We start from the raw sequence: 22,500 nt of genomic DNA, 5'->3' as shown, positions 1-22,500 counted from the left end.
AAGAATTTGTTCTTAACTGACTTGCCTAGTTAAATAAAGGTTCAATAAAAAAATGAGTAAGTCACTCTAGATCGAAGCAACTGCAAAATAATACACTCTGCATTCGGAAAGTATTCAGACCTCTTGACTTTTTCCACATTTTGCCTTATTCTAAAATTGATTCGTATCTCCCCCCTCATCAATCTAATAAAAAGCATGAGCTGGTGCACACCCAAAGAAAATGATTTAGTGTAGAGGTGCTGGCTAATGGTGAATAAACTGTAAACTATAAAAACAAAGAGAGTCGCACACTCTGTGTATAAACTCCCAGTAATTTATACATAGTGTGTGTGACTCTGTTTTTATACCCCTCATCAATCTACACACAATACCCCATAATTACAAAGCAAGAACTGGGTTCTATTCATTTTTATGAATAAACTAAAATATCACATTTACATAAGTATTCAGACCATTTACTCAGTAATTTGTTGAAGCACCTTTGGCAGCGATTACACCTTAGAGTCTTCTTGGGTGTGACGATACAGGCTTGGCACACCTGTATTTGGGGACTTCCTCCCATTCTTCTCTGCAGATCCTCTCAAGCTCTGTCAGGTTGGATGTGGAGCGTTGCTGCACAGATATTTTCAGGTGTCTCCAGAGATGTTCGATCGAGTTCAAGGGGCTCTGGCTGGGCCACGGCTAGGCCACTCAAGGACATTCTGAGACTTGTCCCAAAGCCACTCCTGCGTTGTCCTGGCTGTGCACTTAGGGTCATTGTCCTGTTGAAAGGTGAACCTTCACCCCCAGTCTGAGGTCCAGAGTGCTCTGGAGCAGGTTTTCATCAAGGATCTCTCTGTACCTTGTTCATCTTTGCCTCAATCCTGACTAGTCTCCCAGTTCCTGCTGCTGAAAAACATCCCCACAGCATGATGCTGCCACCACCATGCTTCACCGTAGGAATGGTGCCAAGTTTCCTCCAGACGTGATGCTTGGCATTCAGGCCAAAGAGTTCAATCTTGGTTTCATCAGACCAGAGAATATTGTTTCTCATGGTCTGAGAGTCTTCAGGTGCCTTTTGGCAAACTCCAAGCGGGCTTTAATGTGCCTTTTACTGAGGAGTGGCTTCCATCTGGCCACTTTACCATAAAGGCCTGATTGGTGGAGGGCTGCAGAGATGGTTGTCCTTCAGGAAGGTTCTCCCATCTCCACAGAGGAACTCTAGAGCTCTGTCAGAGTGACCATCAGGTTCTTGGTCACCTCTCTGTCCAAGGCCCTTCTCCCCCGATTGCTCAGTTTGGCCGAGCGGCCAGCTCTAGAATGATGGAAGACACTGTGTTCTTGGGGACCTTCAATGCTGCAGACATTGTTTGGTACCCTTCCCCAGATCTGTTCCTCGACACAATCCTGTCTCGGAGCTCTACGGACAATTCCTTCAAACTCATGGCTTGGTTTTTGCTCTGACATGCACTGTCAACTGTGGGACCTTATATAGACAGGTGTGTCTTTCCAAATCATGTCCAATCAATTGAATTTACCACAGGTGGACTCCAATCAAGTTGTGAAAACATCTCAAGGATGATCAATGGAAACAGGATGCACCTAGGCTCGATTTAGAGTCTCATAGCAAAGGGTCTGAATACTTATGTAAATAAGGTATTTCTGTTTGACATTTTTTTTAAATTTGCTAAAATGACCTGTTTTCACTTTGTCATTATGGGATATTGTGTGTAGATTGCTGCTGATTTGTATGTATTTAATTCATTTTAGAATAAGGCTGTAATGTAACAAAATGTGGAAAAAGTGAAGGGGTCTGAATACTTTCCGAATGCACTTTAACGGTTTGTTCATTGTGTGTTATTCTGTCCCAGTTGTTTTTATCCTGTGTGTGTGTGTGTGTGTGTGTGTGTGTGTGTGTGTGTGTGTGTGTGTGTGTGTGTGTGTGTGTGTGTGTGTGTGTGTGTGTGTGTGTGTGTGTGTGTGTGTGTGTGTGTGTGTGTGTGTGTGTGTCTGGGCTGTAAGAACAGGCTTATTACATGTAGAGAATTTGTCATGGGTAGACTGATTACATGAGTGTGAAAGCATGGACGCTGAAGGCACACACAGACAGTAAGACAGACACGTTACAGAGAGTGGATCAGGCAGGGTCCTGACACTCATTAATGTGCCCTTCTGAGGAGGGACCTCACTGGGATTAAACCAGTGGAGATTCAGCCTCCTGCTCAGACAAGACAAGACCAGGGCTACTGAACTGGAGGAGATTTGAAGTGACATTAGTCTCTCTCTCTCTCTCTCTCTACCTCTCTCTCTCTACCTCTCTCTACCTCTGTCTCTCTCTCTACCTCTGTCTGTCCCTGCATTCCTCTCTCCCTCTCCATGTAGTCTGTCCTGATAGTAGAGGCTAGCTGAGGTGCAGTCATGTTGATCAGAGAACGTCACACTCAGAAAATCAGCGGTCGATACTTTGCAAATGCATTCACTTGTTTTCAATGCCAGACTCAGTTTGTCAATGTCTGGGTACATACGCACAACATGTGTGTGTGAGTATGTGTGTGTGCCATACAAAAAAGGCTCAGATCAGGTTCACACACACACACACCCTTACCCAGTTTAGAGTGTCCGAAGCAGAAGACACAGCCATCTGCTCCATTCACCACCGACTGAATGACCTCAGCTACAGTACCAGCACACACCTCCGCCTAGAGAGAGAGAGACACAGACAGAGAGTCACGAGAGAGGGGAAGCTAGGGGGTAATTTGGGATTGGCTAGGGGGTAATTTGGGATTGACTAGGGGGTAATTTGGGATTAGCTAGGGGGTAATTTGGGATTGGCTAGGGGGTAATTTGGGATTGACTAGGGGGTAATTTGGGATTAGCTAGGGGGTAATTTGGGATTGGCTAGGGGGTAATTTGGGATTGGCTAGGGGGTAATTTGGGATTGGCTAGGGGGTAATTTGGGATTAGCTGGGGGTAATTTGGGATTGGCTAGGGGGTAATTTGGGATTAGCTGGGGGTAATTTGGGATTGGCTAGGGGGTAATTTGGGATTGACTAGGGGGTAATTTGGGATTAGCTAGGGGGGTAATTTGGGATTGACTAGGGGGTAATTTGGGATTAGCTAGGGGGTAATTTGGGATTAGCTAGGGGGTAATTTGGGATTGACTAGGGGGTAATTTGGGATTAGCTAGGGGGTAATTTGGGATTAGCTAGGGGGTCATTTGGGATTGACTAGGGGGTAATTTGGGATTAGCTAGGGGGTAATTTGGGATTGGCTAGGGGGTAATTTGGGATTGGCTAGGGGGTAATTTGGGATTAGCTGGGGGGTAATTTGGGATTGGCTAGGGGGTAATTTGGGATTGGCTAGGGGGTAATTTGGGATTAGCTAGGGGGTAATTTGGGATTGGCTAGGGGGTAATTTGGGATTAGCTAGGGGGTCATTTGGGATTGGCTAGGGGGTAATTTGGGATTGGCTAGGGGGTAATTTGGGATTGGCTAGGGGGTAATTTGGGATTAGCTAGGGGGTAATTTGGGATTGGCTCCCCTGCGCATAATCAGATCCCTACCTGTGATGCATCATGGGGGAAGGCGGCGTCAAAGGCAAACATCTTAGGTGGGGCCTGATTGACTCCTCCTCGTTTCTGGAGGGTGTTTCCTTGCGTCTGGTTGGCTGATGGATCCATAATGGTCAGCTGCTTCTTCCTGGTGTCCACCTTGAGGAAGGAGCTGGACTCTGCTGCGTCCGAGGACATCCCGGGACACACACGCACCATCACCTTCACCTGGTGGAGGGACAGAGGACAGGACCAGAGAACTCAGAACAGAACAATGAAACTCAGAACAGGAGATCGTAACTCATCCGAATCAGATTGTGGAACCCAACAATAGAACAGAAGTAGGTCAAGATAAGATCAGGTCAAACCCCTAAAGCCCTACAGAGGCCAGTAGAACCCCAGTAGAAAGCAGTTGAACCATTGTAAAAACTAGTAGAAAACAATTAAACCCCAGTAGAACCCCAGTAGAAACCAGTAGTAAAGATAAAATCCTGTCGTTTCATTCATGGGGGGCTGAAACCCTCTTCTGCGCTAAACCTAACAAAGACAAGATAAACCTAACAAAGACAAGCCTAGCTATTTAGCCCTTAGAAGACGCACATCAACACCTGCACCACCTCTCCCTCTCCCCCCTTTTCCTGTGTTAGACTTCAAAGCTTTAAGCGGAGCAATCTTATTTTAGCTCTCTCTCTTTCACCTCCTCTCTTTCTCTCCTTTCCTCCCTCGCCCCCCACACACGTCAACACTCGTTTGTTGTCACACCTCGTTGGTGTTGAGGTTTTCATCGAGAGAAAAGCAGCGCCGGGTTCTTTTCCCCCCCCCCAAACAGCTGACAGATCTCAAACTTTTCCCAGAGCTCCTGCAGGTTCACTTATCTACTTCTTTATTCACAGATAGGAGGAGATTTAGAGAGAGGGATGGGGATAAGGGAGAAATAGATAGCGGGAGGAGGGAGCAATTCAGGATGGAAGAAGAGAGAGGAGAGGGAGGGAGTGAGATGGAGTGGAGGGAGAAGAAAGGGAGGAGAGGAATGTAGGATAAAAAAAAGGAGAGAGGATGCAAATTCAGATAGATGCTGTCATTTTCACCACCATTGAGACCAAACATGAGTAACCGTCAGAAGACAGGCTCTGCTTTAAGCTGCCGCTAAACGTTGCTCTGGGATTAAAACGGGACAGCCTTTCCCAAACGCTCCCGAAACACACTGTGGCTTTCAGACAGGACGCTCCAGAATGCTGAGAAAAGCCAGAATTACAGCCGGGAATTACAGCCGGGAATTACAGCCGGATAGAGGGGAGAGACGTGAGCAGAGATGAAAGCAAACAGAGTAAATAGCAGATAAGTGAATAGAAAAGATTTGAGCCTTGAGGACATGAAGGCATGAGTCTGCGTCGTGTTGTGTAACAGGATTGAGCAGCCAAGGAGAACGGAAACACAAATGAAAGACATTCACCATGAACGCAACGCAGCAGGAATCTGCATGCTAACCAAATAATGTAATTTGAATAACTGAAAACATGGGGCAAATGCAATAACTGTGTGTGTGTGTGTGTGCATGTGCGTGTGCGTGTGCGTGTGTGTGTGTGTGTGTGTGTGTATAGTGTGACAGTTGGAGGGAAAAGTAAGAGCGAGAAAGCGAAAGAGGGAGAAGGAAAGATGATGGACCCCCCTCTCCTCTGCAGAGGAGTAAGGTAAAATGGTCTGCCTGTAAAGCCAGCAGCACTGAGCTGACATTCCCCAGATCTCCTCTCATAAACGCAGCTCACCATTAAAACACACACACATTAAAAAGATTCTCTAGGACAAGGCGTTTTAACAGCGCTTCTACAGTGGACACTGCAACTTATTCCTGTCCTATCTCTATTATGGAAGTGAAGATATAATATATATATATATATATACACAGAATATATTAAAACTTACACTGAGTGTACAAAACATATTGAGTTTTTCCCTCAGAACAGACTCAATTCATCGGGACGTGGACTCTACAAGGTGTCGAAAGCTGGCCCATGTTGACTCCAATGCTTCCCGCAGTTGTGTCAAGTTGGCTGAAAAATCCAGCAGCGTTGCAGTTCTTGACACAAACCGCTGCGCCTGGCACCTACTACCATAGCCCGTTCAAAGGCACCTTTTGTCTTGCCCAGTCACCCTCTGAACGGTACACATACACCATCCATGTCTCAATGATCTCAAGGCTTAAAAATCCTTATTTAACCTGTCTCCTCCCCTTCATCTACACTGATTGAAGTGGATTTAACAAGTGAAATCAATAAGGGATCATAGCTTTCACCTGGATTCACCTGGTCAGTCTATGTCATTGAAAGAGTGTATATTCGATACAGACATGATCGGCTACAATTGACATTATAAAAGCTGGCACCATGCTCCAGCTGGTAGGTGAAAGTATAGCTCGCATTTAAACAGAGGCTTTCATCTGGTCACGACGCCATCAAAATGACCAGGGAACAACAGGGAGAAAGGCCTTCAACAGAGAGATAAGAGAAGTGTGGGTGTGTGCATGCGTGCGTGCGTGCGTGCGTGTGTGAGAGAATGTACCTGCTGCCTGTCTACCATGATGAGAGTCGAGGTGTAAGCCTGGCGAGTACAGTTAACTGCCAGTTCAAGACTTCATATTAAATTCAAAGACCCTTTGCAATATAAACATACACACACACACGTACACGCACACGCACACGCGTACACACTCCCGAGCGTCCTGTGCCCTATCTTGACCCCAATAAAAAGGCCCATCATATCAGTAAGTGCCTCAGGGGAAGGATTTCAACGCTGCGCTCTTCCTGAGGTGTAACTCATATCGTGCTCCCCACAGATATCCATTTCCTCTTCCTGTCTCTGTGGGAAAGCACACAATGCGTGATTACACAGCACACATCAGGACTTATATGTCATTTAGGTACAGGCTTAGATACTGTGTGTGTGTGTGTGTGTGTGTGTGTGTGTGTGTGTGTGTGTGTGTGTGTGTGTGTGTGTGTGTGTGTGTGTGTGTGTGTGTGTGTGTGCAAGAGCGAGAGAGGGAAGGATAGAAAAAGAAAGCGAGAGAGTCTGTTTATAGTGTTTCTACAAAACAACTAAGAGCCAAGATGTTGATGCTGTTAAATGTATCTTGGCGTTACGGCTGCTCTTCATTGGACAGACAGTTAACAGGTCTAATGTGGACATATTTGACCCAACACCATGGAGTCTGTATAGCTGGTAGAGGGGTGATCAGGGCTCTCACAGTGGCATGGTGACAAATGTGAGCATGGGGGCTGTTTAAATCCTGGTTAAGACCTGAGGAGAAACACCGCGGCCCACGAGGTCCTTAAAGGAGCAATCAGCAGTTTTAAAAAATAACAAAGCCGACACCCCGCCATTGATTTTGGTGAATACCTTCCGGATTGGGGCCGGAGAAATGTAACCACGCTCAAAGTCGTAGACAGAGCTAGGGATGCAAGTACTGACCATATAGGATATACGTTTAGTTCTAACCATGTTTTGAGGCTATACAGTGTTTGGGGGGGTTCATACAGTAGATGGGGAAAAGAAAGAGAGCTGGACGATGAGAGGTTGAGAGGGGTTACGGGAATAAGAGGGAGGAGGGGTTGGGAGAGGGCCCATTAGTAGTATATTTGAGTGGAAGCTCTCGTCTCTCTCTGCGTTCATCAAGTCCCCTGGGGCAACGTCCTCAGACAGACACCGATGTCACACTGATGACAGCTCTTCTGTCTCTCTCTACCTCTCGCTCTATCGTCCATTTCCTCTCTACCTCTCTCTAGAACCTCCATTTTTTACCTACACCTCTCTCCCCCTTCTCTCTCTCCCGCTCCTCCTACGTCTCTCTCTATTCCCCCTTCTCTCTCTCCCGCCCCTCCTCCGTCTCTCTCTATTCCCCCTTCTCTCTCTCCCTCTATTCCCCCTTCTCTCTCTCCCTCTCCTCTTCCATCTCCCTCTATTCCCCCTTCTCTCTCTCCCTCTCCTCTTCCATCTCCCTCTATTCCCCCTTCTCTCTCTCCCGCCCCTCCTCCGTCTCTCTCTATCCCCCCTTCTCTCTCTCCCTCTATTCCCCCTTCTCTCTCTCCCTCTCCTCTTCCATCTCTCTCTATTCCCCTGATGTGATGCCAATCAAAGCTCTTGGCTCTCAGCTCCCCGTCATGATGTCACACTGTGTGATACAAACAACCCAGTCCGCCTGTCAGGTCCTGAGTCTACACTGCACCAGGCTGGTCCGTCTGTCTGTCCATAAAGGCATCAGAACTCAAACAACGAGTAACTCACAGCAGAACCAATGGCCTAGCAGCTAGCAGAGGACACATTCCAACAGCTGATGTATTCTTACTGTAGGAAGGCCTCTTGTTTACCTTCAAACCTGAAGAACATGTATGAAGGTCGGTTGATAAATATTGGCTTTATGTCTCATTACTTTTAACCCTGACCAGTATGTGTCAGTGGAGGCTGCTGAGGGGAGGACGGCTCATAAAAATGGCCGGAACGGAGCAAATGGAATGGCATCAAACACCTGGAAACCATGTGTTAGATGTATTTGATATCATTCCACTGATGCCGCTCCAGTCATTACCACAAGCCTGTTCTCCCCAATTAAGGTCCCACCAACCTCCTGTGGTATGTGTATAGCCTTAGGACACAGAAGACATCATAACATTTTATGCTGCAGCATTTAATGAATAAGTAACAGTGTGACTGAGCGGGAATGAATCGATAGCGGTGTTTCTGACGTTGTCATCGTGTTGCTGATAAATATTTAATCGCCATGTCATTTGACGAGGCAGGAAAACACAAACTCTCCGCAGTCGTTATTAGAGTATCAGTTAAAAGGAGCTCGACTGAATAATTCACAGGGTTATTTTCTTCTGACTCACTCACTCTCGTTTTTGCTACCTCTCTTTCTCTCTCTCTCTCTCTTTCCCCCTTTATCTCTCAATCTCTTGCCCTTTTCTCATAACTGGGGATGTGATAAGAGAGAAATCTGATTAAGGAAGAGTACCAGTGGGACTGTGCGTGTGTGTGTGTGTGCAACGGTGTCTCACAGGTCTCCCATTGCTGGCCGTTGATTGTAACCATGGAGACCGGTTAAGGCAATATCAAACTAATGTGAGCTTTTAATGAATCCCAATGAGACCAGTTTTGCCAACAATTCAAGGAAAGTAGCTGTTGGTTGCTCCATTTGTCGCTACAAGTTGCTAGGTGACGCCATGACATAATAGTGACTTCATAACGACCATTTGCAAAAGATAAATACAATTATAATTATATTATTCAATTTTTTTGCTGCTTATGCTGTCCATCAGTCTCTCAAGCAATGAGAAATTCTCCAAAGCAAAACTATATAGAATGTTTGAAGGAGTACAAAAACGAACCAATTAAATAATTGAACGGCACAGAAAAACCGAGAAAGGTAGATTGAACATTTTATTTTTTACTTAAAAAAAAAAAGTATTATTATTATTTATGCCTTGCAGAGCTGTGGTATCATTTTACAACACTGAACCCATTTTAATAAAATTCACTTCACTTCAGTTGGGAGGGGACTGAGAGGCTACAGCAGAGAGGGGAGAGGGAGAGAGGCTTTGGAAGGGGTGCAGACCGCAGAACAGAGTAGCACAGCTGAGCTCAGCTGAACGGGCACACACACAAACAGGGAAGTCGCTAAATCATCCAATAGTCGCTGGGGAAGCCTTAAAAAGTAGCTACATTTGTCACTGTACTCTTTTACCAATAAAAGTCACTGGAGGGGTCTGAAAACTAAATCTAAACTAAATCTAGCGACAAAGTTGCTAAATTGGCAACACAGCTTAGAGACTGCCCTTACTAACACACATGTATACGCACGCACGCACGCACGCACGCGCGCACACACGCACGCACGCACGCACGCACGCACGCACGCACACACACACACACACACACACACACACACACACACACACACACACACACACACACACACACACACACACACACAGAGAGAGGAGTGTGAGAGGAATGAGTATGACAGCACACACACAAAAGCTCTGACGTCCAAACCCTCTTTCACTCTCTCCCTCTCTCTCCCTCTCTCTCCGTCTCTCTCTCTAAATATCTGTCTCTCTTTCCTCCCTCCTTCAATCTGCCTTGTTGTTCTCCTGGCCCGTGTCCACCCGTCTATCTATCTCACAATTAAGCCTTTTGTAGGCCTGCCAATACCACCACTATTAATATTTTACCCACAACACGGTAGCAAAGTGGCTATTGAATTCCCATACTCTGTACGCACGCACGCGCATGCGCACGCACACACACACACACACACACACACACACACACACACACACACACACACACACACACACACACACACACACACACACACACACACACACTACTGCATGTGAGGTGTTGCTTTTGGCCTGATCTGAGACAGCTATTAATAATTGCTTAAGCTTCTTAGTGTCATTTCTCTCAAGGCTGCCGCTCGCTCCAGAGCGTATCTGTGTGTGTTGGTCTGTGTGTGTCTGTCTGTGTCTGTCTGTGTGTTTCTGTTTGTGAGCGTCTGTGTGGGTGTGTGGTTAACACTTTGCTGGGGGATTGCAGTGACCGTGGAAGCCCCACAATCCTTCACTGTCAGCCGAGAGGAGTTTGAGAAGACAGGAGGGGAGGAGAGAGAGTGAAGGAGAAGATGGGCGGATTGGAGATAAACCTAATCGATGGACAAGGAGGAAGAGGAGGAATTAATCGTATATTATGTTAAGACGATGAAATGTCATTCATTTGTTTTATCCACAAAATAATCTCCCTTAAATCAAGCTTGTATCAATACATTTTAGCTTGAAAATCTGCAAAATGATCTCCCAATGGTGTGCGATATTTTAGACAACATTTTCTACAGTGACAGACGGATCTCTCCATTTCTTCATTCTTTCACATCTGTCTCTTCAGCGAGTACAGGTGGAGCTGCTAGCAGCCTGAGGTTCACAAACCAGCACTTTATCTTTCCTTCAGGGACTTCCTTATAGTATGCCTAGAGATAAGAACACACATCATTTAATTTCCTTTACTGATATAAAATATCTCCTGCCGCAATCTGGAGGTGAATGGAAGCATCCCTGCTGGGCTGATTCGATTACAGTTTTTCCCAATTGCTAAAACACAATTTTGCAAAGTAGGCTGGTTTTATCAAAAATACATAACACAATTCACAAAACCACACACCCAAACTGCAAAATACCGCATATATCCTGCATAATGAAGCACTGCAACCAAAACTACATATAGCATTATCAAAATCAAACGTTTGCATGAAATGGTACACACTTTATTCGTATGACCAGATTTTTGTCTGACCAACTACACACTGTTGGGCATAATGAAAAGCACTCATCTTTAGTATGCTTTGCCATAATACTAAAATAGTTCAAATTGTAGAAAATTCTTCAGATGCACAGAAATATTTGCAGATACACACACACATGCTGTTGAAACATTTTATTTGTTATTTTTCACCAAACAAGTCAGTGCAACATATGCACAGCAGATATATTTACATTGGTCTGAACAAAAATATGCTCACAAAAAAAAACTGTAAACTGAAAAAGAAAATTGCAGAAAAAATATATAGAACATAAAAAGAGGCAAGAAAAATAATTAGGCAGCATCTTGCCACACAGCTGGGTCTGGCCACAACGCCTCGTCCACATCACAGGCAATATCTTCCCTTGCCAGACATCGAGGGAAGAAGCACCTTGAGTGCCTTATCCATCCCTGAATCGCACCCACATCAATCTCATCACATGCCTCTTCCATAGCCTGCACAAGAAGCATGCGCACAAAGGGCTGCCGGTCGTATACCTTCCACCGCCATGCCGAAAAGAACTCTTCTATGGGGTTCAGAAATGGTGAGTATGGTGGGAGGTATTGCACGAGAAATGGTGGGTGGTCAGCAAACCAGTTTTGGACTGGGGCTGCACGATGAAAGCTCACGTTGACCCATACTACAACGTACCGGGTTCTTTGATGGTCTGCATCATTCATACGCTCTGGTGGTATGAGAATGTTGTGGAGTCTGTCCAGAAATGTGAGAATATGGGCTGTGGTGTATGGTCCAAGGTTGGCATGACGATGGAGGACACCATGCGTATTGGAGATGGCAGCGCACATTGTGATGTTCCCACCACGTTGGCCAGGAACATCTATAATGGCTCTGTGGCCAATGACGTTTCTCCCCCTTCTTCTGGTCTTTGCTAGGTTGAACCCAGCCTCATCTATAAAGATGAACTCATGTGGGATTGCATGAGCATCCATTTCCAGTACTCCCTGAAAACAAAGAACAAAAGCAGTCAATATGGTGTTATCCAGTACACTGGGAAATAATGTTGCGTGTAGTGTACTGCAGTCAATATTGTACTTACATCCACATATGCTCGTCTGACCTCTTTGGGTCTTTGAGAGTTTCTCTCAAACGGCACCTTATAAAGTTGTTTCATTCTGATTTGGTTTCGCTTGAGAATGTGAGCCAATGTGGACAGACTGACTCGTTGAATGTTGTTGAATATGGCGTTGTCTTGGATGATGTGGCTTTGAATTTCTCGTAATCTGATTTCATTATTTTCCAAAACCAAGTTTACAATGGCAGCTTCCTGTACCCCGGTGAACATTTGGCCCCTTCCTCCACCATGGTGGCGTCTCTCAGACCTTTAGAAAAAAAAAAATATATATATAGGGCTTGGACAATGCAGCCTAAAGATATTTCCCCCACAGTAGAGTAAACTCTACAGGAAATGTGTGCAGTTAGTGTATGACATCAGCCATTCATGAAGTAAACAGTTGTCACCCAACTAATACACTATGACATGGGGTGTACTACATAGTGTGAAAGAAATGTTGGTTCCATACCTGTACTCCAGTCTAAATGTCCGGATGACACAGGCGACAGTAAAACGGCTCAAGTTGGGCTGCACTCTCTGTCCAGCCTCTCGCATTGTCAGCCCATGGTTGATGACATGATCAACTAGGTTGTTGTCTTCTTTGGCCATGAACTTCTCTACCAGCTCTACCCCTACCTCTCACTCTTCCTCCCCCTCTCATTCTCACCCTCCCTCTTCCTCTTCCTCTCTCTGCAACGGCTTCCATTGTTGTTGTAAAACAAAAGGTGCTCACCTGTAGTCTTTTCATAGTGCTTACTTCCTGATTGAAGTGGTAACAATTAACCATTGAGGTGTTTGGCCAGGTGGCACATGTATTGGTCAATTAGCTCATCTAGTGTCATTTTGAATGGCAGTGTTTTGAAATGGCAAACGTGACTTTATGTCAGATTGTTATGTCTTATGCAGAGAACCGTCTGCAGTGCATTTAAAAAGTGCCATTTTGAATTGCAAAATGTGTGTAAAGCAGAAAATGTGTTTAGACTTTTGGAGCCGGAATGTACCAAAAGAGGAGGATTTGAGCAAATCCGACGGCACACATCGCTGTATGGTCTAATATCTTGCCTGCTCTCACAGGTTACAGGCAGCAGGGAAATGTGGAAATGTGTGTGTGTGTGTGTGTGTGTGTGTCTGTGTGCGTGCGTGCGTGCGTGCGTGTGTGTGTGTGTGTGTGTCTGTATGTGTGCGGTAGGAAAAAGCCTACAGCAGCAGGAGTGCAGGTGACATTTTTTTTATCTGGAAATGTCGCCATTTCCATTCCTCAGGATACCGTACTGTACGTACGTGTGTGTGTGTGGGCTTGTGCGCTCATAAAGACCTACCTTGCCTAGTCCGGGGGTGTCTTTGATCTTGCTGGCGGCCCGTAACAGGCAGGGTGGGGCGGGGGGAGGGGCGGTCTGCAGGGTCCCACTGAAGTTGGTGGGGAACAGAGGGGGGTCACACACCACTGGGGGGGGCGCCGGGCGCTGCTTCTTCTTCTTCGATGACAGGTTCAACTTCTGAGCAGCTCTACAGAAGGAGAAAGGGGGGGCGGGGGTTCAATTCCAATGTTAACCAATCATCCAACACATCTCGTTACAGTGTTCATCTACTGCTGATTGAAGCGAGTGGGGAGATGACGAGAGAGGGAAACAGACCCACAGAGAGTAAGAGATGGAAAAGGCACACAGAGTGATCATGATGTGTAAGGCATTGTGAGACATGTGTTACCACTTAAAAATCCAGCTGTAGAGAGTGGTTAAGTGGACGCCTTCGATGGAAAAACCAACAGTGAAGAGAGTTGTTCCATGCCATCATGGCGGTGCTTCCTCCCCAACACCACCACCATTGCGGTAGCTCCGTTTGCCATGTACTAACTGCTCGTTCATGTTGCTAATTGGAGCTGTATTATGTGCCCAGCTCACCACATCAATAAAGAACACACACTTAAGCAGCGACATCTGTAACTGGGAGGGGAACACCATTTCACAGTCCTCACAGTCTTCACAGTCCTTCTCTTTCCACTCTCTCTCTTTTCTCTGCCCTGTCTCTCCTCTCCTTTCTCCTTTTAGTCTAAATTACACTATAGTGGCTAGGAAATATGATGACATTGCTAAAGTTGGCAAATCATTTGTAGGGAACAACTTCGTCATCCTTATGACGTCGTCAAATTGACTTCAGACAGATAGTAACGTTGTCATTACTCCCAAAAGTTTGTCAAAAAAATACCTAGCAACGCTTAGCTAGCTAAAATCGGGTGCTCTCCTCCTCTCAATCGTAGCTAGCTAGCTAATGTTATACTACATCTAATGTTAATCTGACATCACAATAACCACGTTTCCATCCACAGTTTTCATGCGAGTAAAGACATATCATATAAAATCCTGACGGCTGTGATGGAAACAGGACGTTTTTTTATAAATGCCAACAGATCACTTGTTCGTTTGACATGGTGGGATCTTTTGGTGTCTTTAAAATGAATTATGTGAGAAATTGCGGTGGAAGCGTATCATCAAATCAAAGTAAACTTAGAGTCACGCGATGAAATCAGACAGTAGGTGTGTGGTCCTCTAACTACGATTCGGGAAACCATGCAGTTTATTAGAGATGAAATACGATGAAACCATGCAGTTTATTAGAGATGAAATACGATGAAACCATGCAGTTTATTAGAGATGAAATACGATGAAACCATGCAGTTTATTAGAGATGAAATACGATGAAACCATGCAGTTTATTAGAGATGAAATACGATGAAACCATGCAGTTTATTAGAGATGAAATACGATGAAACCATGCAGTTTATTAGAGATGAAATACGATGAAACCATGCAGTTTATTAGAGATGAAATACGTTATGAACGGAACTTCACAGGGTGGTGAAAGTGCGCAGTGATGAGCTTGATGCTCCTTTCCAATAAGTGTTGAGGGTCTTATTCTGGTGACATGCTGATCGACGCTTGACTGCCGTTTGACAAATAAAAATATCCATAATAATATCATCATGTATACTAGCCTACCCACACTGCATCTGCGAGCTGTTGGCTAGAGCAACAGTTTTTTGGGGGGGGGGGGGAATAAACAGCCTAAGAGAAGACAAACTGAATTTCTATCATGGAGGACTGGCTTGAATTGTGAGGATGACCACAATTTTCTTTTTCACCATGAGCAAAAGCTATTGATTTTCTACCCAAAGTTGCTATGAAAATGTTGTGATCCATTTAATAAACAGAAGAGACCAGCAAAATGGATAAAAGGGTGTGGTGGCAGTAGCAGGAACAACGGCATCTAGTGGGCAAAACTTGGTACTTTCAAACAAATGTACAGTGCCTTCGGAAAGTATTCAGATCCCTTGACTTTTTCCACATTTTGTTACGTTACAGTCTTATTCTAAAATCTATTAAATCGTTTTTCCCCTCATCAATCTAAACATAATACCCATAATTACAAAGCAAAAACAGGTTTTTAGAAATGTTTCAAATGTATTAAAAAAAAAAAAAAATACGGAAATACCACATTTACCTAAGTATTCAGACCATTTACTCAGTACTTTGTTGAAGCGATTGTGCGTGTGTGTTCACGTGTGCATATGCTCCTTTTTGGGGGACGCGGGTAAAAAGTTTGAGAACCACTGCTCTATGGGACCTGATGTCACTGCTTTCACCATAAACACACATAGGACAGGGACAAATACAGACACGGTTACCGACATGTCTACAAACATGGATATGATTGCAGTTACCAATGGTTACCGACATGATTATTATTAGGTTATGAACAGTTGCCAGTTACCAATGGTTACAGAGAAAAAATTATTTTCATGGCAGCCTGTTTTATCCACTCAATCTATCAATACCGCCCAAGGAGTTCTTTTCAACTCTGCCTTCCTTTATAAATCCCTCCCTCCCTCGAACTCTCTCTGTTCTATTTCTCAAATGTCTCCCTCTCTCCCTCTACCTCTTCATCTCCAACGAATTGTGTTCTTTCTTTCTCTTTTGGGTGTGTGTTTTTACCCATCAGGCCTAGGGGTTAAAAGAAAGATTCACTCACTTTGAATGTTATATATTTTTTTGGGGGGGGATCTCTAAGCGATGTTCAATCAATTTTTCATGTGTATCTGAGCTCTTGCCGTTCTCGCAGGTAGAAATACAGCCGGTATGACGTACTACAGTGATGAAGTTAACAGGAAGATGACTTTTAGATCCCGAAAATGTGTCAGAAGTTTACATACTCCTCAGCCAAATACATTTAAACTCAGTGTTTCACAATTCCTGACATTTAATCCGAGTAAAAATTCCTTGTCATAGGTCAGTTAGGATCACCACTTTATTTTAAGAATGTGAAATGTCAGAATAATAGTAGAGAGAATTAGCTTTTATTTCTTTCATCACATTCCCAGTGGGTCAGAAGTTTACATACACTCAATTAGTATTTAGTAGCATTGCCTTTAAATTGTTTAACTTGGGTCAAACATTTCGGGTAGCCTTCCACAAGCTTCCCACAATAAGTTGGGAGAAAAAAATGTATGAAATGCATGCATCCACTACTGTAAGTCGCTCTGGATAAGAGCGTCTGCTAAATGACTAAAATGTAAAATGTAAATGTAAATTAATTTTGGCCCATTCCTCCTGACTGAGCTGGTGTAACTGAGTCCGGTTTGTAGGCCTCCTTGCTCACACACGCTTTTTCAGTTCTGCCCACACATTTTCTATAGGATTGAGGTCAGGGCTTTGTGATGGCCACTCCAATACCATGACTTTGTTGTCCTTAAGCCATTTCGCCACAACTTTGGAAGTATGCTTGTGGTCATTGTCCATTTGGAAGACCCATTTGCGACCAAGCTTTAACTTCCTGACTGATGTCTTGAGATGTTGCTTCAATATATCCACATAATTGTCCTGCCTCATGATGCCATCTATTTTGTGAAGTGCACCAGTCCCTCCTGCAGCAAAGCACCTCCACAACATGATGCTGCCACCCCCGTGCTTCACGGTTGGGATGGTGTTCTTCAGCTTCAAAGCCCCTTTTTCCTCCAAACATAACGATGGTCATTATGGCCAAACAGTTCTATTTTTATTTCATCAGTCCAGAGGACATTTCTCCAAAAAGTACGATCTTTGTCCCCATGTGCAGTTGCAAACCATAGTCTGGCGGTTTTGGAGCAGTGGCTTCCTTCTTGCTGAGCGGCCATTCAGGTTATGTCGATATAGGACTCGTTTTACTGTGGATATAGATACTTTGTACCTGTTTCCTCCAGCATCTTCACAATGTCCTTTGCTGTTGTTCTGGGATTGATTTGCACTTTTCGCACTAAAGTATGTTCATCTCGAGGAGACAGAACATGTCTCCTTCCTGAGCGGTTTGACGGCTGCGTGGTCCCATGGTGTTTATACTTGTGTACTATTGTTTGTACAGATGAACGTAGAACCTTCAGGCGTTTGGAAATTGCTCCCAAGGATGAACCAGACTTGTGGAGGTCTACAATTTCTTCTGAGGTCTTGGCTGATTTCTTTAGATTTTCCCATGATGTCAAGCAAAGAGACACTGAGTTTGAAGGTAGGCCTTGAAATACATCCACAGGTACACCTCCAATTGACTCAAATGATTTTAATTAGCCTATCAGAAGCTTCTAAAGCCATGACCCCATTTTCTGGAATTTTACAAGCTGTTTGAAAGCACAGTTAACTTAGTGTATGTAAACTTCTGACCCACTGGAATTGTGATACAGTGAATTTTAAGTGAAATAATCTGTCTGTAAACAATTTTTGGAAAAATTACTTGTGTCATGCACAAAGTAGATGTCCTAACCGACTTGCCAAAACTATAGTTTGTTAACAAGACATTTGTGGAGTGGTTGAAAAACAAGTTTTAATGACTCCAACCTAACTGTATGTAAACTTCCGACTTCAACTGTACATGTCAGATCTCAATACTGGCCGATATCATAACGCGGGAGTTTCTCTTCTTTTGAATGAACCATTGGTCACATTTTTGCAATATTCCTAAATCAATAAATGTGTAATTTAACATATTTCTCCTATTTTTCTGCCTCTTCAGTCCAGGTTGTGTTGCATGGTGCAAACATCAGACTCCACTCTGCAAGGTACACAATCTGGAGGTTGAACATGTTGAGATTGTAGACTCCTATATTGATAGTGCAGTTTGTTTAGGAAATTTTACAGTTTACTGCTTTACAGCTAATTTTATAGCTACTTCGTATGCTGATATTGACTTTAGTATTAGCAAGCAAGCCCATAGATAGAGCATTGCATTGTGGGTTATGTAGTCGACTTGAGCTGCAACAGATTTCCACAACGATTTTCACATAAAATGTTGTTCTCACATATTTGTCTTATTTAACCTTTTCACGTGTAAGTTCCAAATATATCTAACAGTCGCCCAAGCATGAGTTTTTTTTATACACGTGATGTCAGAATGCACTCACTGTTCCAAAATGTGATTGTTACACAACAGGACAGTTAACCCGCGGTGCCCTGAAACCAAGACACGCTGTCTGCTAATTATCTATAGGCTATATTTCACCTAGTCAGTTTCAAATTAAATTCTAACAAGTTGTATTTTCTAACAACAGTTTGAATTGAGGTGTGTTCCGTACCTTCTTTAATTCACATAGAAGTAGCCCATTTCACTGTTGCAGACAATTTATGTTTGAGGCTTTACTGAGCCGGACAAACTTCTCTCTTTGACGAGAGCCCAAGCACTTCCCCAGTGTTTCCGCAGATCAAGTATGAAGACATTTGCGCAGTCTTGCGCAAACTTTTTCCCCCTGGCACATTTTCTGGTTGGTGCTCGCATTGCCGTCATTATTGTTTTCCTTACAAATAATAACTTTGGACATGTGTGAGTTCCTATCAAAGTAAGTGCCTTATTTTCTGTATATCATGTTGTTGTTTCTACCGTATGTATGTATTTATGTTTGTATGGAGCATAATGTATTTACAGTTTTATTCACAAGTTTTCAAGTACTGGTGACAAATCATGCATTCTGATTCTTGCATAGATTGTAATGGACACATATGATAGGTGTAAAATACTTTTGGAAGGTTGTACTGATTATGATGAGCTAATGCTAAGCTATTTGCCCGCTATGTTTGGTGTCATGTTTGTTGACATTATACAATACATTCTGGGTGTCACGCAAGCGTCTGTCAGACCAACGATGTTATAACAAAATGAGGTGAAGGGATGGTTCACTCATCTTTTGAGTAAACTTCTGGAAGTGAATGAAGGGAAGTGAATGATGGTAGACTACACACCCCGTTCAACATGCATACTGCAAACAGACAAAACAAATCTTGTTTCCTCTTGTTATTTTTGGTTGACGTAAAAACACTAGCATGGCGGCGCGCACAAACTACCCATCGTCTGATTATTTTTTTAGAAAGAGTTTTACTCAATTATTTCGATCACTTGCGAGGTCACCCATGATGTGATGAATTGTAAATAGTAATTGCTATTAGCTAATTCATATTATGGTTTCTGTCAGCCGAGAGTTAGCTAAATATGACAGCTTGTGTTATGTCAATCTTTCCTCAGTTAACACTAGGACTAATGTAGCCTACATTTTCTGGTTTGGATGATTGTGTTATGCTGTCGCTACTTCTGTGAATGTCTGAACATTGCATCCAAAAATAAACTGGTCACATTCTGGACATAACGTTGTAAGGACTGTGTTTGTGCAAAAGTGTGGCCAGCTCAAACGCTGACTGTTGTGTCAATCGAAACTGGACGTTCTAAAGAAGCGTTCTAATCACTGTACCGCTGTAGAATGATCACACCCATGTGTTGGTAAGTGTCAAAAGGTTAACACTGTAAATGAAAGGAATGAGTTGTTTTGGGTGAATTATTTAATTAAGGCTTACTTCATCACCTCCAATCACACAGCCTGAGTCTGAGAGCGCGCGCGCGCACACACACACACACACACACACACACACACACACACACACACACACACACACACACACACACACGCACACACGCACACAAACTCAAAGATACCGACGGTCTGCTGTGTTAGTGTGACTTCAGAGAGATGCCTGTGTGATGATGAAGAGGAGAGACGAAGACAACGACACTTCTCGAAGTAGACGAGACAATTAGACTGCTCTGTCTCTCACCTCCCTCTCTCACCTCCCTCTGTCTCACTCGCTCTCTCCCTCCATCTCTCCTCTCTCTCACAGTGCCTCGAGTGTGCGACCGACACAGTCATTTCAGAGAGCAGAGAAGATAGTCCAACTAAAGTGACAGAGCTGTCATAGACAGTCTTTTTATAGTGTGAGTTTCTTTGCAAGTTTATTTTCACACGCGTGTGTAGGTATGTGTAAGAGTGTGTGAATGTTGTCTCAGTTATTATAATGAAGGTATAATGTAATTTTATCTGCAAGGGAGGAGAGGACGATATGTGTGTGTAGGTAGGTCTGTGTGCCTGTGTGTGAGAGTGCAGGTTACATGTGGTCATCAAACCGCACCACGAGAGGCGCGTGCTGGAATGTTTAGTCTGTTTCAGGGTTCATTCAGGAAAGTTGCCACGGTAATTAAAAATATACTTTTTTCAGAGCAAGTCTGTGTGTGTTCGTCCCTGAGTAGTTGACAGAGTTCCAGGGAAGTTGTGTGAAGTGCAAAGTGAGATAATTATGGTGACACTCATTAATGAGTGAGAGACTTCTTCTTCTCTCACTCCCTCCTTTCTCTCCCCCTCTTTCTGTCTCTTTCCATCCCTCCCTTCCTCTCACTGACCAAACCTCCTTAATGATCTGGCAGTGTCTGACAGCCTGAAAAGTTTTCTGAAAGTGCACACACACACAAACGCACACACACATACACACGCACACAAACAAACACACACACGCACACACACACCTCTCTGTCAGATTACTCTGTGTGCACTGAAGCTAATTGTATCCTTGCTGTCCTATATACACTACCGTTCAGAAGTTTGGGGTCACTTATAAATGTCCTTGTTTTCGAAAGAAAAGCACACTTTTTGACCATTAAAATAACATCAAATTGATCAGAAATACAGTGTAGACGTTGTTAATGTTGTAAGTTCCTCTTGCTGCTCCGTAGGCAAGTACCATGGTCTTGTAGTGGATGCAAGCTTCGACAGGAAGCCAGTGGAGTGTGTGGATGAGCTGACATGGGAGAATTTGGGAAGGTTGAACACCAGGCGGTCTGCAGCGTTAAGTTGCAGGGGTTTGATGGCACAAGCGGGGAGCCCAGCCAACAGCTAGTAGTAGTCCAGACGGGAGATGACAAGTGCCTGGATTAGGACCTCCAATGCTTCCTGTGTGAGGTTGGGTCTTACTCTATGGATGTTGTAGAGCATGCTTTGATGCTTGCAGAAAACAACATGGTGTTGTCCAGGGTCACGCCAAGGTTCTTTGCACTCTGGGAGGGTTAGGCCTCCCAACCATGATGGAGAGGCCTTGGAGTGGGCAGGCTTTGCCCAGAAGGAAGAGCAGCTCTGTCTTGTCAAGGTTGAGCTTAAGGTGGTGGGCCCACATCCAAGCTGAGATATCTGCCAGGCATGAAGAGATGGGTGTTAGAAGGGGGAAAGGAGAAAAATAGTTGACTGTCATCTGCATAACAATTATAGGAGAGACCATGTGAGGATATGACAGAGCCTAGTGACTTGGTGTATAGAGAGAAGAGGAGAGGGCCTGGGGGACATCGAAGCAAGCAGGTGGGAGTACGTGATGCAGACATAAATCCTCTCCACGTCACCTGGTAGGAGCGGCCTGCCAGATAGGATGCAATTCAAGAGTGTGCAGAGCCTGAGACGCCCAGCCCTGAGAGGGTGGAGAGGAGGATATGATGGTTCACGGAGTCGAAGGCAGCGGACAGATCTAGGAGGATGAGGACAGAGGATAGAGAGTCAGCTTTGGCAGTGCGGAGAGCCTCCGTGACACAGAGGAGAGCAGTTTCGGTTGAACGACCCGTCTTGAAGCCCGACTGGTTAGGGTCAAGAAGATTGTTCTGAGAGAGATAGCGAGAGAGTCGGTCTGAGACAGTATGTTGTTTTGGAAAGAAAAGAAAGGAGGGATAACAGTCTATAATCTTTGACGTCAGAGCGGAGCAACTCTGGACATGTTGAAGTCAGTGATAAGGGATGAGTTGATGCCGGAAGTGAGGAATGGAAGGAGGCCTCCAGCGATGGTCTGAGGAATGGATGAAGGGATATGTCAAGCGGGCAGGTTGTCGGGAGGCCAGATTTCACTAGTAGCAGTATTTAATCTGGAGAGGGAGGAGAGAAAGAGGTCAAGGCGTAGGGTAGTTCAGTGTGAGTGGGATCAGTGGACTCAATAGGCTGAGTTAACGAGGAGCAGATGTCGTCCACCTTCTTTTCAAAGTGGTTGACAAAGTCGTCCGCAGAGAGGGAGGAGCGAGGGGTGGAGAATTAACGATGGAAAATAAGTAGAAAAGAATTCCCTAGGGTTGGAGGCATAAACTTCCAATTTCGAGTGATAGAAAGTGGCTTTAGCAGTAGATACAGAGGAAGAGAAGGTAGAGAGGAGGGTGTGAAAGGAGGATAGGTCTTCCAGAAGTTTCGTT

General features: G+C 44.4%; 1 protein-coding gene across 3 annotated transcripts in view; it reads right to left on the bottom strand.

The window, feature by feature from the left end:
* Window positions 1-22,500, bottom strand: part of LOC106610711 (kinesin-like protein KIF26B) — a 141,627-nt gene that overhangs the window by 31,434 nt on the left and 87,693 nt on the right. For all 3 annotated transcript variants that reach the window (XM_014210210.2, XM_014210213.2, XM_014210212.2), the window contains exons 5-7: window positions 13,269-13,455; window positions 3,542-3,757; window positions 2,585-2,678 (exon numbers count right to left, since the gene is read on the bottom strand). In XM_014210210.2, the coding sequence (XP_014065685.2) occupies window positions 2,585-2,678; window positions 3,542-3,757; window positions 13,269-13,455 (497 nt within the window). The remainder of the gene's footprint in view (window positions 1-2,584; window positions 2,679-3,541; window positions 3,758-13,268; window positions 13,456-22,500) is intronic.

This window comes from Salmo salar, chromosome ssa09, assembly GCF_905237065.1.
Source record: "Salmo salar chromosome ssa09, Ssal_v3.1, whole genome shotgun sequence".
Classification (NCBI taxonomy): domain Eukaryota; kingdom Metazoa; phylum Chordata; class Actinopteri; order Salmoniformes; family Salmonidae; genus Salmo; species Salmo salar.
The sequence above is the reverse complement of the archived record's forward strand: the minus strand, read 5'-3'. Positions and strand labels throughout refer to the sequence as shown.